Consider the following 17,174-nt stretch of genomic DNA (forward strand, 5'->3'; position numbering starts at 1 on the left):
TTGTGGGCCCGGCAGCCAGGGACCCCGCGGGAATGGAGCGGGCGGGAGAGGGGACCGAATAGGTACAGGCTGCGCTTTCCCCTCGACGGCGGTGCCCTTGGCCGCACCCTTTGTCTCAGGTTGTTCCAGAAGCCAAGCAGCTATTTGAGCTGAGATCCAGAGTCTCCCCCAGTCAGATCCCGGCGGGGATTATGAGCCATGCTCCTTGGCACTTGGTTTCGGAGGATGCAGCCTTCTGGAGACGTGGTGTTGGATAGGGAGGAGGAAGAGGTGGTCACATTTTCCTTGGGAAGCCTGAGGCCCCTGGCCCCTCGTTGCTTTTGTTGCCACTGTGTGACCTGTTTCTCCCAGGACCGCTCCAAAAAGAACGGGTCTTGGGTTGCTCCACCAGTCTACGTTCTGGCCTTTTCAACATAAAGTGGAGAAGCGCTCCCGCTGAAGTTTTGTTTTGCTGGAATTGTTTCTCTTGCACATATTACGGGCGAGGAAAATGGTGTAGAGAAAAGCTAAGTACTGGGGACTTTTAGTAGAAAATCAGTATCAGCAGCTTCTGACACGGGCCGTGTGTATGGGGAGGTGCTCATGGTGCGGAATGTATGGTGATAACAGGATAGCCACAGGATGGCAGTGGCAGCGGCCTCAGTGATGGTGCTGGTGGCTGGGAGGTTTTGTTACCCAGAACCCAGTCTTCCAAGTGAGCTGAGGAAAAAGAGATCTCTCCCCAGAACCTGGCTCCCTTTGACACTATGGGAGTTCAGTATTTCTGTTTCTGGCATGCTGCAAGGAGGAGGTTGCTTACCAGAATATAATTCTCGCCATTAGTGTGTATTTTTAAGTATCTGGCTACTTGACCAAATAAATGTATTTTCCAAACGCCCCTCACCCCTAAAAAGCAGGACAGAGGAGTTGTTTTTAACTGGTAAAGACACTAGTTTGAAGCTGAGGGGGGAAACAATGTTTCAGGTTCTTCATAGCCATAGTACTTCATAAGCTTTTAGCCCCCTCCCCCTCCCATTTTTTTTCATGTACAAACAGATTCTAGCTGGATTTCTTATGGGTAACAGATTGTGTACTTGACATTGTTTTCACACTGGAACCTAGTGTAGGTGCATCAAGAAAAAGGTGGTGGGGTGCCTGGGTGGTTCAGTTGGTTGAGCATCCTACTCTTGGTTTAGACTCAGGTCATGATCCTAGAGTTGTGTGATCGTGCTTCTGATGGGGCTTCTTAACAGGATGGAGTCTGCCTGGGATTCTCTCTCTCCTTCTCTCTCTCTTTGTTCCTCCCCTGCTCGAGTTCTCTCTCTCCCAAAATAAACAAATAAACCTTAAAAAAAAAAAAGAAGAAGGGGCACCTGGGTGTCTCAGTTGGTTAAGCGTCCGACTTCGGCTCAGGTCATGATCTCACGGTCTGTGAGTTCGAGCCCCATGTTGGGCTCTGTGCTTTCAGTTCAGAACCTGGAGCTTGCTTTGGATTCTGTGTCTCCTTCTCTCTCTGCCCCTGCCCACTCACTCTGTCAAAAAATGAATAAACATTAAAAAAAAATTTTTTTTTAAAGAATAAGAAGTGACAAAAATAGTGTTTGCTCTGCTCTGCGTCTTTGCTCAGGGTGAGTTTGGACACGGTGCTTTTGGGAAAAATAAAAGCTTCAGATAGAGGCCCAGTTTTGCAGGAGCTAGCCAAGCTGCTGTGGATAACTGGCATTATCTCCTGGGGTGTTTGAGGAAACATGGAGAACTGAGCGTTGTGTGTGGTATTACATGTGCTGTATTATGTGACTTTGTAATTTTATTTTGGGACAAGTTGCTGAGAATACAAATTGTTGTTTGTGATTTGGATGGTAGTGTTGGGGACAAGTTTATACAAGCGCTGACCCACTGTAGTCACCTTTCCTCGCAGTGGCCTCGGGGGAAGATTCTTGGTCTCTGTTAAGGAGTAAAGTTAAGGCTGCTGTTTGTGCTCTGCTTTCTTCCTTATGAACTGAGAAGGTGCATGCTAAGATGGGCTAGCCGGTGTGGGCGGATAACTGAACACACACACTGGCTCATTTGTCTACAGTGGATTCTGGAACCACTTGGGGAGGGAAAGAAGGGACACCGAGGGAGGAAAAGGAGCTCAGGCTAAGTGTCCTATTCCTTGTCAGACCCTGGGTTGGGAGGCATTTGCACTTCAAAGTATCTTAATTTTACCCTGTCAGAACACTTGGTCAAGGCAGATGTTTATCCCGTTACCATTCTGAAACTAAGGCTCAGAGACAGTATACCGAAATTCCAAATGGGGGAGGGGGCCCTGCATGCAGGAAATAAGTGGGGCCTTGTCTTTAGAGAGTTTAAATCAGTAATAAAATCAACTAAAAATAGGTCTCTTTTTCTTATCACCGTTCACAGGCAGCTCTAAAGAGTATCTGTCATAACCGGTTGTATGCGATCGGAGGAACTGTGAGACCCCAGGCATTGGCAAGCCCTCCAGGCTGGCCCTGCCCACCAGTTTGAGCTTTCCTGAAGCTCTTGGGACTTTTTGTCCCCACTCATGTTGGCATTTCCTGCACTGTCACTATGTGGGTATCTCATCTCTCCAGTTAAGATTATAAACTTCCATTTATCCCCAGGGAGTCTAGAACCAGTGTTCATTCAGCCGACATTTATTGAGAAATTCATGCGTTCATTAGCTGGTTTACTTTCCTTTGTCCATGCGATGTAAGTGACATGACTTGCCTTCATTAAAGAGGGCCAACATCCAAGGGGCGCCGTTTGTAAATTTTGTGAGGATCTGGAGGGTGAAGGGGTTCGAGAACAGCTGAAGGTGACCATGGTAGAGGGGATTGGGTGGAAGATTCTACATGCTGCCCAACTGCCCAGAAGGTCAAGCCCAACTCCTTAGCATAGAGTGAGGTGCCCCTCCCCTTGCAGGATGGGTCCCCAGCCTCTAGCCAGCCTCCTCTTTACATAACCTGTTATATTACCTATATTTCCCCCAGCCCCACCCTTCACTTCCTCCTCCAAGGAGCTCTGCTTTCTCTGGCTTCTACCCCCCTGCCACTCCCTCTGGCCAAAATGCCCTCCCTTACACCCCACGTGTTCACCTGTAATTAAAAACAGCCACTCTGTATCAAGCACCTACTACAGCAACATCTTGCTTAGGTTCTTTACATACGCTTTCTTGTTTATTCCTTATGACAGTCCTTTCCGTAGATGTCATCTCCATTTTACAGGTAGGTAAACAGACCCCAAATGGTTAAGTCACAAGTCTAGCAAAAAATGGATCTGGTGTTTGCCCACAAGCCTGTCTTTCCTAAGTTCTGGCTTTCTCTACCCGGCCCCTCCCCCCGCCCCCCTCCCCTTAGAGAAGAAGCCATCCAGACCCCCTGTAGAGAAGGGTAACTCCTAGGTTCTCCAGAAAACCTAAAGCGCAAAGTCTGCACCCCATTGGTCTGTAGCCCAGGCCTAGCACATGGAGGTGTCTAGGGAACATTTATGCTTAGGTTGTGGTATGCTACCATTTACTTTTGCAAACACGTGTTAAGACAGGCCATAAATGCATCCCTACTCATGAATATGCTAATTAATTGGCTGTTACTGAGAGACTGTGATCTTAAGCCTAAATAAAAGGCACAAAACTGGACACTGATTCTACCCTAAGCAGACCAGAAACCTCTGTAAGACTGAAAGCCAAATTTCTTATGAAAAGCAAGAGTAGCCTTCTACTCTAAAAATCTACCTAAATTAATTTCTTCCTTCTCTCCCTCCCTCCTTCCCTCATTCACTTTTTTCATCCCCTATGCCTTTGACGTTTATTTTTATAGGACATATAGAGATAATAGGTTCCCCCTAAATTAGTCCACCCTTCCTTTGTGTGAGGGAATGTTTCTGAGGAGTGGGGGCCCCTTCTCAGGAATATTCTCATGTCCTCTCTGCTGGATGCCTTTGCACCCCTCTCTCCATCTTTCTAATTCAGTATTTCTCAGCCCTTTATGTCTAAATGGATTGGTGTGCTGTGAACCCTAACTGGCACTTTCTCACCAGCTCTGAATTTGCTCCTTTTCCAAAATGCTTCGGCCAGCCGTCCTCCCACTGCCCTCTCTGCCCCTTCCCCCTCCCTCACTCAGTTCATCTTTGTCCTTGTCACCCTCACACACTGGACCTCAGCTGAGCCTTAAGTGTGTGCAGTTCCACAGAGACAGTGGAATCTCCAAGACCCTTGGTTTCTAATCTTCCCCGCTCTCCTCTGTTTAGACACACATTCCTCTTTTCCCTCAGAACTCCATTGTCTTTCTTTCCTGTATATTTTTAAATTGAGGTAAAGTTTACAGAGTGTTAAATTAACCCCTTTAAAATATACAGTTTAGGGGTGCCTGGGTGGCCCAGTGGGGTAAGCCTCCAGTTCTTGATTTCGGCTCAGGTCATGATCCCCCAAGTTGGGCTCTGCACCACAGTAGGGAGCCTCCTTGGAATTCTCTGTCCTTTCTCTGTGCCCCTCCCCCACTCGCATGTGCATGCGCGCTTTCTCTCTCTCTCTCTCTCTCTCAAAATAAATAAACATTTTAAAAGATAATAAAGTACATAGTTTAGTGGTGTTTAGTACATTTACGATGTTGTATAGCCACTACATCTGTCTAGTTCCAAAATATTTTCATCACCCCAAAACAAGCCCCTTAAACCCCCTTCTCCCCCCCCCAGTCCCTGGCAACCACAGATTTGCTTTTTGTCTTTGTGAGTTTACCTCTTCTCTGCATTTCTTTCTTTCTTTTTTTTAAAGATTTTATTTTATTTTTTAAATAATCTCTGCACCCTACTGGGGGCTCGATCTCACCACCCTGAGATCAAGAGTCACATGCTCCACCAACTGAGCCAGCCACGCAGCCCTCTTCTCTGCACTTTGTATAAATAGCATCATACAGTATGTGGCCTTTGGGTTCTGGAGGACTCTCCTCTCACTAGTTTTCAGGCTCCCCTGTGCTGTGTATACTTAGGAAATCATTCAGGAAGAGTCATGAGGAACCACAGCCTTGGTTTATTTTTTACTATGAGGCTGGTATTGGTTTCAGCATTCAGAAATTTGTTTATTTCCCTATTTTGAGGTTTCTGTCATTCTTCCTTTTGTCTTCTCTTGCTTATACCCAGAACTGTCAGAGCAAGTAGCTCTCCCCATGGGCCGAGATTGTTTTTTCTGGGTATGAGCGTCCAGTTCCTCCAAACACCCTCTCCCACACTGATCCTGTGATGGTATTTGCAGAAACCCTCTGAAGTTACAACCTCCATTTCCTCCACCCCAAGGCATCCGATGAAGTTTTGTCACTTCAAGGCCATTACAGGCCTTTATGCATTCTTTATTTACTTTCAAAAGAACCAGCCTTTTGACATAACAGGAATAACCTGTAATTTGCACTTGAAAACAAATTTACTTAATTTTAAGAAAGGACCTTATGTAATCTGTATTTCAAGTCCATGATGAATTAGAAGTCAGGTATTAGGGTATTGTAGAATAGTGTTTTCCAGTATTTTCTTTTTTTTTGCTAACAGTAAAGACTAAGAAATATACTTTTTATTGTGACACAGTAGTTGTGTGTGTGTGCAATAAATATGCATGGGCAGTTGTGTATATACATAGACATGAAATAAAAGTTCTACTGAACTATACTCACCTTTACCATGTGCTATGAAGTCCAGTATTTCCTACAGTATTCTACTTTTTCAAATGCTTGTTAAGCCTTCTAAATTGATTTCATAACCATTATCAAGTCTCCACCATCATGTAAAGCATAGTGTAGCAGGCTCAGTGTATTGTCCCATGGTTAGCAGAATTGACAACCTTACTTGTTTTGTGAGAAGAGTTTGCTTTCCACGAAGTGCTGTTCATGATAGTTTCTGTCACAGTCCAGAATCCACATTGTCTGAGTTCAGGTTTACAGACTGCAGTAGGACTTGGGCGGGTTTGGGGACGGAGACAGCTTAGTACCAGGAGGAACTGATTATTAACATCTTTTAGAGTGAATTAGTTTTCATTTTAGCTTGTTTTTATAGAGAGCAGTGTTCCCAGGACCTGGAACTCAGGGCTTCTAACTTTTGTGACTAAACAGGCCAGAGGAATGGGAAAAACCAGGGAATCAGAATTGTTCCCAGAGAGGCCTGCTAGTGTCCTAACCCCCCATGTCAAGCCCTGGCCTCCAGGAGGCTCCAGCCTAGGACCCCACATGCTTCTCTTCTGTCATCTTTTTGCCTGTTCTAGCCTTGAGTGCCCCCACATTGAAATTTTCTGGTTGCTTTTATCTTGCATTCCCCTGTAACTCCTCTCCCAGCTTCGTCTTAAGTTTGCTCTCCTGTGCTTCCAGCTGAGTCTCTGCCCCAGGGATGTGGGATAGAAGGGAAAGCAGCCCCTGATACTGGCAACCTTTTCTAAACCTTGCAGTCAGTGCCTACCTTATTCTACCTTTAATTCTGCTTTTCTCATAGCAGAGACTTTTGTTCATTGCTGCTTTTGCTTCTGCCCTATCTTGAACACTCTTTTAAAGATTGGTTTTTCTGGAATGCTTGGGTGACTCGGTCGGTTGGGCATGCAACTTTGGTTCAGGTCATGATCTCACAGTTTGTGAGTTCGAGCCCTGCATCAGGCTCTGTGCTGACAGCTTGGAACCTGGAGCCTGCTTCCGATTCTGTGTCTCCCTCTCTCCCTGCCCCTTCTCTGTTCACACTCTGTCTTTCTCTATTTCAAAAGTAAATAAATGTTAAAAAAATTTTTTTCAAGAAAAAAAGATTGGTTTTTCTGTTTTGTCCTTGAACATCTCTGTACTACAACTGATGTGTCTGTGAGAACTAGGTTGTTAGCATGTGATTGGTGTGTAGCCAAGGTCAGCAGGACTCGTGAATTCCCAAGCAGTGATCAAGAACATCATCAACTTAAGTTACATATTCACCTGGTCATGTACCGTCTGCTCTAGTTACAAGGAAGGGCACATTCATTTGTTTGCTGAAAAGGTTAGAGGAAAGTAATTATACTGTTTTAGGAGTAGGTCATAAATCTCAGGTCTTATTTTTTTATTATTAAGTTTGAGAGAGAGAGAGAGAGTACAAGTGGGGAAGGAACAGAGAGAGAAGGAGGGATGGAGGGAGAGACAGAGAGAGAGAGAATGAGAATCCCAAGGAGGCTCCACACTGTCAGCGAAGAGCCTGATATGGGACTTGAGCTCATGAACCGCGAGATCATGACCCGAGCCGAAATCAAGAGCCAGCCACTTAACCACCCTGGCACCCTCAGGTCTTTTAAAGAGACAGGGTAATGCGGTATGGTTCAAAGGGTATGAGCTTCAGAGCCAGGAAGATCTAGGTTCAAATCCTGGCTCCTCCACTTCCTGTGTGACTTTGGATTAGTTACTTAGCCTATCTGTGCCTCTGTATATTGTCCATACAACAGGGATTATAATACTTATCTTGTAGAAATGTTAGAGTTACATGAGGTAAGTCATGAAGTACCTAGCACAGAGTAGGTGTTCAACACATGTTAAGTGTTTTTCATAACAACTCCTCCATATTCCAGAAAAGCCTTTGAGGAATTGGTATTACATGAATTCGTTAAATGTAAAACAATGTTCATTTACACATTCATGAACTTTTTTCCCTTCAAGACTAAAATAAAAGGAAAACAAGCAAAAACCCTTGTCCTTTGTTTCTAGGAGTAAGTAATTATGCATACAATATTTGTTGTTCCTTTTTTTTTTTTTACCTTTTATTATGAAAACTTTCAAACATACCCAAAAGTGAACAGTATAATTATTCTCCATATTTTGTTTTACCTACACCTCACTTTTCTTCCTCCCCAACTGAACAATATTAAAGCAAATCCCAGACACATACATCATTTCATCCACAAATGCATTGACATATGTCCTCAGAGATAAGAACTCTTTTTTTTAATGTATAACCATAACACCATTATATCACCTAAAAAAATGAATATCAATTTTTTGATATCATGCACTATTCAGTCAGCATTCAGATTTTGCTGATTGTCTCATAAATGCCTTTTTACAGTTGTTTTGTTTGAATCAGGATCAAACAAAGCCAACCGTTGCATTTGGTTGGTATGTCTCTTAAATCTCTTTTACTCTGTAACTGTTTCCCCTCTCCTCCTTTTTCATGGCTGTTTATTTTTCAAAGAAACTGGGTCATTTGTCACGGAGCCTCCCCTGCCCGCTGGATCCGGCCAGCTGCGTCACATAGGGTTGGTTGTTCATCGTGCCAATCTGTCGCCTGCATTTTCTGTCACATGGTAGGTACATCAGCAGGCTTGATCAGATTCGGGTTTGGATTTTTGTAAGACTAAGTCGGCAGTGGTACTGTGTACTTCTGATGCATCTCAGGATTGCCTCTCTTTTTGTGATCGTGAGATTACTCAGTAGGAGAAAAAAAGAATGAAATCTTAAAAAAAAAAAAAGATTGCTCAGCCGATTCAGGCATTTGTTTGCTTGCTCCGGCTGTTATGAAGTTTTCTATCCACCTCTCATCCAGTGGCTTTAGTGACCACTCCTGATTAGACTGAGTCCCTTTTTTCACCAAGAGCTTCCAAACGATGCTTTCCTAAACCTGCTATTGTTTCTGCGTTTGTGAGCTGGAATTATTTTATAAAAAAGAACCTTCTCTCATTGACTGTTTTGTTTCCCTGAAAATACAATTTATATAGAAAAGGCAGGGTAAATGCTTGAATCTTGCTTTTATTTACCAATTTTTGTACAGGGTCCCCTCATTTCCTCCAGAGGTGACCAAAAAGGTTTCATTTTCCTTTGAGGATCATTATGAACTCCTGGATCTTAACATATATGACATATTTCACATGTTTTAAGTCACTCTTGTCATTCACTATTCTTTTGGTGGTCAATTGTCACACCTTGGCCAGTGAGAGCCCAGACTCCAGAGTCGAACCTGACCCTAATATTCTTTTTTTTTTTTTGACCCTAATATTCTTTAAAGAATAGAGATTCAGCTAGTGTATTTCTTACCCCACATCTGGAACTAGCCATTTCTTTCAGGAGCTCTGATTCTTTATATTGGAAAATGGTGTGTATTTGCATTTGAGGCAGTGGAGTATTCCAGTAATTTTGCTGTTTGTCATTTGATGGAATAAATATGTTTCTGTTAATTTTCCATCAACTTCTTCTCTACTTCTCTTTAGTCTGTAGTGTTGATTCACTTGTGGGGAAGTGCAGGGTACAGCTGTCCTGCTCTGTGTGGGAATGTGGGCAAGGTCCTGAGACTTCTGCTTTGCTAATTCCTACAAAGCAAAAGCCCTGTAGGCCGGAGCTCTGAGTCAGAACCAAGGCTGGTGCTTCAGCGGAGGCTGGCATGGTGTAAATTCCAGGATCCCAAGGGACCTCGGTACCACATCTAGTCACCACTCTGCTTCCACGCTAGATCTCATCAAAGATAAATGAAGCATGGCCTGACTTTCTCCAGAGTTAGAGAGTCCATATTTAAGCATTTAGCAGTGTGCTGTATTGAACCACAAAATGACTCTAGGGGCATGTAAGAGAAACCTAAATTGAGTGAAACTTAGCAAGGAGTATGAGAACTGATTTTAGGACCTGAGCTGCTTTTTATGTGTTTGAAACCATAGCTTAACAACAAAACCACAGATGAATTGAGAGAGCGTTTGGCACACTGACAGGCGCTTTCTCCTTGACCTGTGAGCTGTGCCAGGATGGGAGAAAAAGGGAGATACTCAAACTGAATTTCAGCCTAAGGGGCTTGAGTTAGTTGGATATGTCTATTTATTTGGAATTGGTTTTGTTCTTTCTTTGGTGCTGGTATATACTTAAATCAAAATTTTTTTTCCTGACATTTTTTAATTCCAGAAAAACCAAAATATCAAACCTATAGTAGCAAGAAAAGGTGACGCCTTAGGTAATGATATTTAATCAAGGGATTATGCATTCCTCCTGGGCTCCAGCCTGTAAAAATGTCATGTCTCAGTGGGTATAATGTTTCCGTTATAAACACCATACTGCCTAAAAAGACCTAGCCAGGGAAGAAATTTTTTTAAAGCAAATACTTAATGCCAGAGTACTAAACATAGAGTAAAACCCAACAACAGTTTTATTTTCAGATGAAGAGATAGTGTCTAAGAGGCTTAGTTATAAGTGCTCAGTAGTTTTCAAATTATGTCATTCCTCTAGGTAATGTCTGAATTGGTACCTGTCTGTGCGGGCCTGTGTGTGTGTACTTTTTCCCTCCATGCATGACAGAAGTCCTTAATCAGGCCAAGTTTCCAAACTGCAGAGTAAAATTGTGTTATCTTTAGGTTCTTCTGGGTCAGCTTTTTTTTTTTTTTAAGTTTATTTATTCTGAGAGAGAGAGAGAGAGATAATATCCCAAACAGGCTCCGCACTGGCAGCACAGAACCTGATGACATGGGGCTTGAATTCACAAACTATGTGGTTATGACCTGAGCCAAAACCAAGAATCGGAAGCTTAACCAACTGAGCCACCCAGGCACCCCGGGTCAGCATTTTTAAGGACACTTATCTTTGTGGTATTAAAATACCAGAACCCATTCATTCTTTTCCTTCAGTTCTGACTTATTCATTATGACCCTGAGGTAGCCTCATATCCCACAGGGGCTATTCTTACTGGTGTTAGGCCTCCCTGTGACTGGGTCAGTATGCACACAGATGAAGTTAGATGCATCACAAAGGGAAGAAAGTTATACTTCCGGAAAAGGCTGTGAATTTGAAATTTGATTTGCATCTCTGAATGCTGGGGCTATATACTTTACAACCTGTTCATGTTCCTCATCACACTGAAAAATTAAATATTGCTAAACAGTAGGGAAGAGGTGCATAGATTCCATTTTAATTTAAAATAATTGAGAGTAGGGGCATGTGGGTGGCTCATTCACTTAAGCATCCAACTCATGATTTTGGCATAGGTCATGATCTCACAGTTTGTGGGATTGAGCCCCCCATTGGGTTCTGTGCTGGCAGTGCAGATCCTGCTTGGGATTCTCTCTCCCTCTCTCTCTGCCCCTCCCCACCCCATGCGTGCATGTACTCTCTCTCTCAAAATAAATAAGTAAACTCTAAAAATAATGAGAGTAAGCAAACAATTGAGTCTAAAAGCAAGCTTCCCTTGAAGTGAAAGGAGGATGATATTAATTTCTTACACTGATCAATTTTTATAGTTTACAAAGTTACCATATGTCCTAATTCACATGGGATGCACCTGGCTCCAGATTTGTAGGCCAGACAGGTATATGAATCCCATTTTTATGATTCTGAGACTGAGTTCGGAAAGGTTAAGTGATTCCTCACAGAGCCAATATTAGAAGGCAAATCTGGGAATAAAAGCCAACTGAAGGAGCACCTACCATGTGCAGGATGCTAGAGATTCAGATATTCATAGGAATGGTTTCTTACCCTTGAGGAATAATCGAGACATACATGTTTTCTCAGAAGCTCATCCCTGGAGACATTTGTCCTTCCTGGTGACAGATCTCCCCTTCACGCCAGGCCACCCCTTCACCCTCAGGGGCCCACTTAGGACCTTGCTGAGGTAGCCTCACCTCAGTCTTTCACCCCCAGTCCCTGTTCTCCTCTAGCTGTGCTCCTTGTTTTGGAAATAGATGCCAATTGATGGTATTTTATTTTCTAGTTCTAGAATTTCCATTGGTTGATTTCTTTGCTGATAGTTCCTATTTTTGCATTCATTTCAATGAAATAGTTCCCTTTAGTTCATTGCAACACATCCTTTAAAATCCTTATCTGCTAAGTCCAACATCTGGATCATCATGGGATTGGTTTCCACTGATGATCGTTTTTCTTAAGACTGGGTCACATTTCTCTGATTCTTCTTGTGTCAGATGATTTTGGATTATATCCTGGACATTGCCATTCTACAGACTCAGGATTTTGTTTTATTTCTCTGAAGAATTGTGGTGTTTTTGCTGTAGCAGGCAATAAATTTGGTTGGACTCAAACTGCAAACTCTCCATCTTGAGCAAAAACGCCGCTTCAGCTCTTCTGTCTTCAGCAGGGCTGCTTTTTACACTTACATGTACGTGATTCCAGAGTCAGCCACAGGCCAGGGCAAATGCACATTGGAATTTAGGACTCCCCTCTCTGACTTTTTTCCTTTCTAGAATTCTCTCCTCACTTGCCAGTGACTAGAATGGCCCTGAACTCTGTCCTCTGGTTCTTCAGGCCGGAAACTGGGTTTTTTATCTCAGTTTTAGCTATCTTCTGTGCCACTGATTTTGGCCTTCCCTCAAGCTAAACAAGAAAGTCAAGAAAACGAGAAAGTCACTGGACACCATCCTTTCTTTCAATATTCATTCCTCCTCTCCCCAGTACTACCTGATGAACCTAAATGCCTTCAGGTCATTGACTGGAGGGAGGCAGAAGGTCAAGAGTTTGTAATTTTTATCTAAGGGATGATTGGGTCCGGTGGGACACTATCTCCTCTGTTACATTATGCCTCTCTCTGTAAGCGTTTGTTTGCACAAAGGGTCCACCACTGAAAGATGAGAACAAAAGTTTGACAGTTCACTGTATTTATCAATTTGTAGCCAGATTTTAAGTCTCTAACATCACTTCTCAGGGACCTGCATGTCCAGCCATTGTTGAGGCCACTTTCAGTGATGGAGGCTTTGCCCTTCTTCCTCTGTGGTTTCTTTCCCAGTTGTCAGCTTCCCAAGGCCCAACAAAGGCTCTTTGTCCATGTCTCCTGAATGGCAGAATTTTAGCCGAAGCTCTCCAGAAGGAACAGCTGGTGGAGTTCCAGCAGCTCAGTGTGGCCATTCTTTGATGAACACTTTCATTGGGTGCTTTTGGTAGAAGATGATGGTAAAAGGAGGGAGTCTGCAACTGAGCCTTTATTTTGACTTCTGGTTGACACTCAGAAGAGCCTGGTTAGCCTGGCATCGGCGTTGATGCAGGTAGCATTCTGGAACTCAACTGAGGAAGGCCATCAGCCCAGAATATCTGCTCCTCCACAGACCTGCTCAGGAAGGAGAAGGAAGATGACCTAGGTGGTGTGCACCTTGTGGTTATATTAGAAGATGACCCGAAGGACTGTGGTTTGGGTCCAAATGTGATGAGACATTTGGGACATCCTACTGTGTAAACAAACTGAAGATAGTAGAGGAAAACTCCTGTCACATGGACAATGGCCATGGAAATGGGAGTCCTCAGTCCTACTCTGAGTTTGGCTCTAGCTGCATAACTGAGGAAGTCCCCTCACCTTCCTGCAGATGTTTCCATTGGGAAGGATGGGTTTCAAGGGGTGTCTGCAAACTAAATGGAGAAAATACACACATGAAGGCCTGTGGAGGAAAACGAAGTCATAGAGCCTGGGAGTGATTTGTTTATAGAGACGGCAGGTAGTGTGGAAAAGAAGTCGCCGCTGTTTTCCTTCACGTCAGGCCCTCATCCTTTCCTGATGCCTTCAGGGTATATCTCCGAAAACATATCATTCCCCTCTGTCCTTATTTTCCCCCCTCTGTCATTCTGAAGAGCAGAGTTTTAAGTGTTTGCTTGTGCCAACAAAAAATGCTGTACAGTATTCTGAGTCAGCTAATTCCCTGATACGATCTGTAACCCATTGTGCATTACTTGCTCTTTACCACTCTCCTAGTAAGAACACAAAAAATAAAAATAAAATGTACTCTCTAGTTTGCCTTTTTAATTTGTTCTCTTTGTTTTCTTTTTCTTTTTTTTTTTTTTTTAAGAGTCAAAAGCACCCAATGTTACCTTGGACCTCCGGTCATTTTTTTTCAAGAGCACCAACGACAGATTTGAACCATTCCCACTGGAAGACAACGAGGCGAAAAACGGAAGTGGGTTCCCTGAAGACAGATTAAGCTCCATCAACAGAAGCCATCCTCTTCAAATACCGTCCTCTCTGCCCGTCTCGAAAGATGCCTCAGGATATCTGACCAGTGCCTGGCTGACGCTTTTTATCCCCTCCGTCTACACTGGTGTGTTCGTCGTAAGCCTTCCTCTGAATGTCATGGCCATCCTCGTGTTCATCCTGAAGATGAAGATCAAGAAGCCTGCTGTGGTGTACATGTTACATCTGGCCACAGCAGACGTGCTGTTTGTGTCAGTACTCCCGTTCAAGATCAGCTACTACTTCTCCGGCACTGATTGGAAATTTGGGTCCGAGATGTGTCGCTTCGTCACTGCAGCATTTTACTGTAACATGTACGCCTCCATCATGCTCATGACAGTCATTAGCATTGACCGGTTTTTGGCTGTGGTGTACCCCATCCAATCCCTCTCCTGGCGCACTCTGGGAAGGGCCTCCTTCACTTGTTTGGCCATTTGGGCTATGGCCATCGCCGGGGTGGTGCCTCTCCTCCTCAAGGAGCAAACCACCCAGATGCCGGGGCTCAACATAACCACCTGCCATGACGTGCTCAATAAAACCCTGCTCGAAGACTATTATGCCTTTTACTTCTCAGCCTTTTCTGCTGTCTTCTTCTTTGTACCGCTAATCATTTCCACAATCTGTTACGTGTCTATCATTCGATGTCTTAGCTCCTCCGCCGTTGCCAACCGGAGCAAGAAGTCCCGGGCTTTGTTCTTGTCGCTTGCTGTTTTCTGCATCTTCATCATTTGCTTTGGACCCACAAATGTCCTCCTGATTGTGCATTACTCATTCCTTTCTCAAGATTCCATGGCAGAAGCCACCTACTTTGCCTACCTCCTGTGTGTCTGTGTTAGCAGCATAAGCTGTTGCATTGATCCCTTGATTTACTATTATGCTTCCTCTGAGTGCCAGAGGTACCTCTACAGTATCCTGTGCTGCAAAGAAAGTTCTGATCCCAGCAGCTATAACAGCAGTGGTCAGTTGATGGCAAGTAAAGTGGATACTTGCTCTAGTAACCTCAGTAATAGCATATACAAAAAGCTCTTAACTTAGGAAAAGGGACTGCCAGTTAGTTGAAAAGAAAAGATTAAAAAAGTGAGTAACCTGAGGATTCTATTATTCCTTGCCAAAAAAGTATTTGTGATCAAAAGCAACACATCTATAATTTGCATGCCTCTTTGTTATGAGAGCCATTAATCATATCTATTAGTTATAGGAAAAGATAACAAGAATAGAAAACAGTGTTATTCCAAGAGTTTTGCCAGTGCTACAGTAATAACTGAATGTCATTTTTTTATATATTTATGTGACTTACTATGTATGTGTGTATGTGCATACATATACACACACGTGTTTGTACCATTTGGAGCGCAGTATAGAATAGGCACTTTGAAACCTTGTCTTTTCCCCCCCTAGGAAATAAACCCTAGTTTTCTGATTTTATGTGCAAAGTTTAGGTTGATGGATGAACGTCTGAAGATATTCATCAATAGGGAGGGATTCCGTGGTTTGGACTCATACGGCTTTTGCAAATAAATGTGTTTTGAAATTGTTCAACAGCAATGTTTAAGTTATTAAGGGATAAGACTTAGCACTATCTGTGTGTAGAAAAGGTTCTACTGTTTTTCATTTTAAACGTATCAAAGTTTGAATTCTTTAGATTATGAAAACAGATGTCTCACGCCCTCTGTATGTAAAGCAAGAATGAGCATAGGTCCCACGAGTGACCTTAGGTTGGCTTTCAAAGCAGCCTGCCCCGGATGGAGGACTCCAAGCAATAGATACAAAGCAGGGCCATTTCAGACACGGACTGGTCACAAACCCTCCAGCTGAGCCTCCCAGAGATCAGACCCAGGGCCACCACCGTTACTTTCTCCTCCTGCGGTTCCCACAAGGGCTGGCTGTGAACTCTCTTGTCTATTAGAATTTGGCAAAGTAGGTTATACTATCCCAGGAGATAATGAACGTAAAAGACTTTTCTCTGCCCGTTTTAAGAATAGAGAAGGAGGTCCCATTCACTTCCAGCAATTATCTCACAAGGACCATTCTCAGATGGAAACACTCATGGAGCAAACATGAACACACGTTGTGTGCTCTGGGCACAATGATGGGTGCTGGGCATACAGAGTTGACTGCGACCGAGACCTGCCCTCAAAAAGAACGAAGTAGACCAGTACAGGGTGTGGTATGTGTATGATAAGTAAATATGTCCTTATCTAAAGAAGCTTTTTTAGCCCAGTGTAACCATGCAAGTTTCATACCAGCAAGGATCGTCAGTTGAAGAACTTTGAACATTTTGGGCTACTGTTTCCAATGGTTATAACTTCAGATGAAAACATAACACAATACAGGAATTACATTTTTAAAAAACAAGTCTTCCGTTCTATGCTGGTTGAACACTATTTATTTACAAATGTATTCAGAATTAAAAAATTTTTAAAGAATCATTTATGCTAGTTTGATGAGAAATAATAGAAATTAAAACTGACTTTGAAATCTAGGAAAATTATTCTTTTTTTTCCATTTACTTTTTTTTTAAGAGTTAATGAGATGATTTTAAAAGCATTTTTTAACCCCATGATTCGTATCAAGTACAGGAAATCCTCATGGATTTGACAAAATAATTTGAAAATTACTTTGAAATGTATATTTTTTCCTTATGGAGCAATGTTGGCCTTTTAAACAAAAAAATAAAACAGTTTCAAGGCAAATGTTTACCTTTTCAAAAGAGCAAACGCTTTCCAAATGCCATAGAATAATTTACATGAAAGAGCATAATGTAAGGATAAGCTAACATCGATTTTATTTTTTTAGCATGGGTTTTATTAACTTAGTTACTATATTTTATCCAACTCAGTGGAGATTGTTTATTCAGTCTGAAATATTAATATACCTCTGACTTTATATGACTATCATTACTATGTTATCATTGTGTACTTATGTCATTGTTTTTATGTTTTCTGTTTTTAAAAAAATGTATATAACATATTAATAAACATCAAAGTTTGCGTGGTATTTGTTTGGAATAAATTTTGACTGTATCTACCAGGGTCCTGGCAGGAAGGCCAGTCTTAGGGCTTAGCTGAACAGTATTTAATGAAGAGGCGATGGGGGCGCCTGGGTGGCGCAGTCGGTTGAGCGTCCGACTTCAGCCAGGTCACGATCTCGCGGTCCGTGAGTTCGAGCCCCGCATCAGGCTCTGGGCTGATGGCTCAGAGCCTGGAGCCTGTTTCCAATTCTGTGTCTCCCTCTCTCTCTGCCCCTCCCCCGTTCATGCTCTGTCTCTCTCTGTCCCAAAAATAAATAAACATTGAAAAAAAAAA

General features: G+C 42.9%; 1 protein-coding gene across 2 annotated transcripts in view; it reads left to right on the forward strand.

Annotated features, from left to right (window-relative positions):
* Window positions 1-17,174, forward strand: part of LOC106974825 (proteinase-activated receptor 2) — a 98,627-nt gene that overhangs the window by 439 nt on the left and 81,014 nt on the right. The window contains exon 2 of one of the 2 annotated variants that reach the window (XM_027039671.2): window positions 13,709-16,866. The exons of the other annotated variant lie outside the window; for it this stretch is intronic. Within the exon in view, the coding sequence (XP_026895472.1) occupies window positions 13,709-14,904 (1,196 nt within the window). The 3' untranslated portion in view covers window positions 14,905-16,866. Of the gene's footprint in view, window positions 1-13,708; window positions 16,867-17,174 lie in introns of those variants that run through there. 2 annotated transcript variants of the gene reach the window in all.

The sequence above is a fragment of the Acinonyx jubatus genome, chromosome A1 (assembly GCF_027475565.1).
Source record: "Acinonyx jubatus isolate Ajub_Pintada_27869175 chromosome A1, VMU_Ajub_asm_v1.0, whole genome shotgun sequence".
Lineage (NCBI taxonomy): Eukaryota > Metazoa > Chordata > Mammalia > Carnivora > Felidae > Acinonyx > Acinonyx jubatus.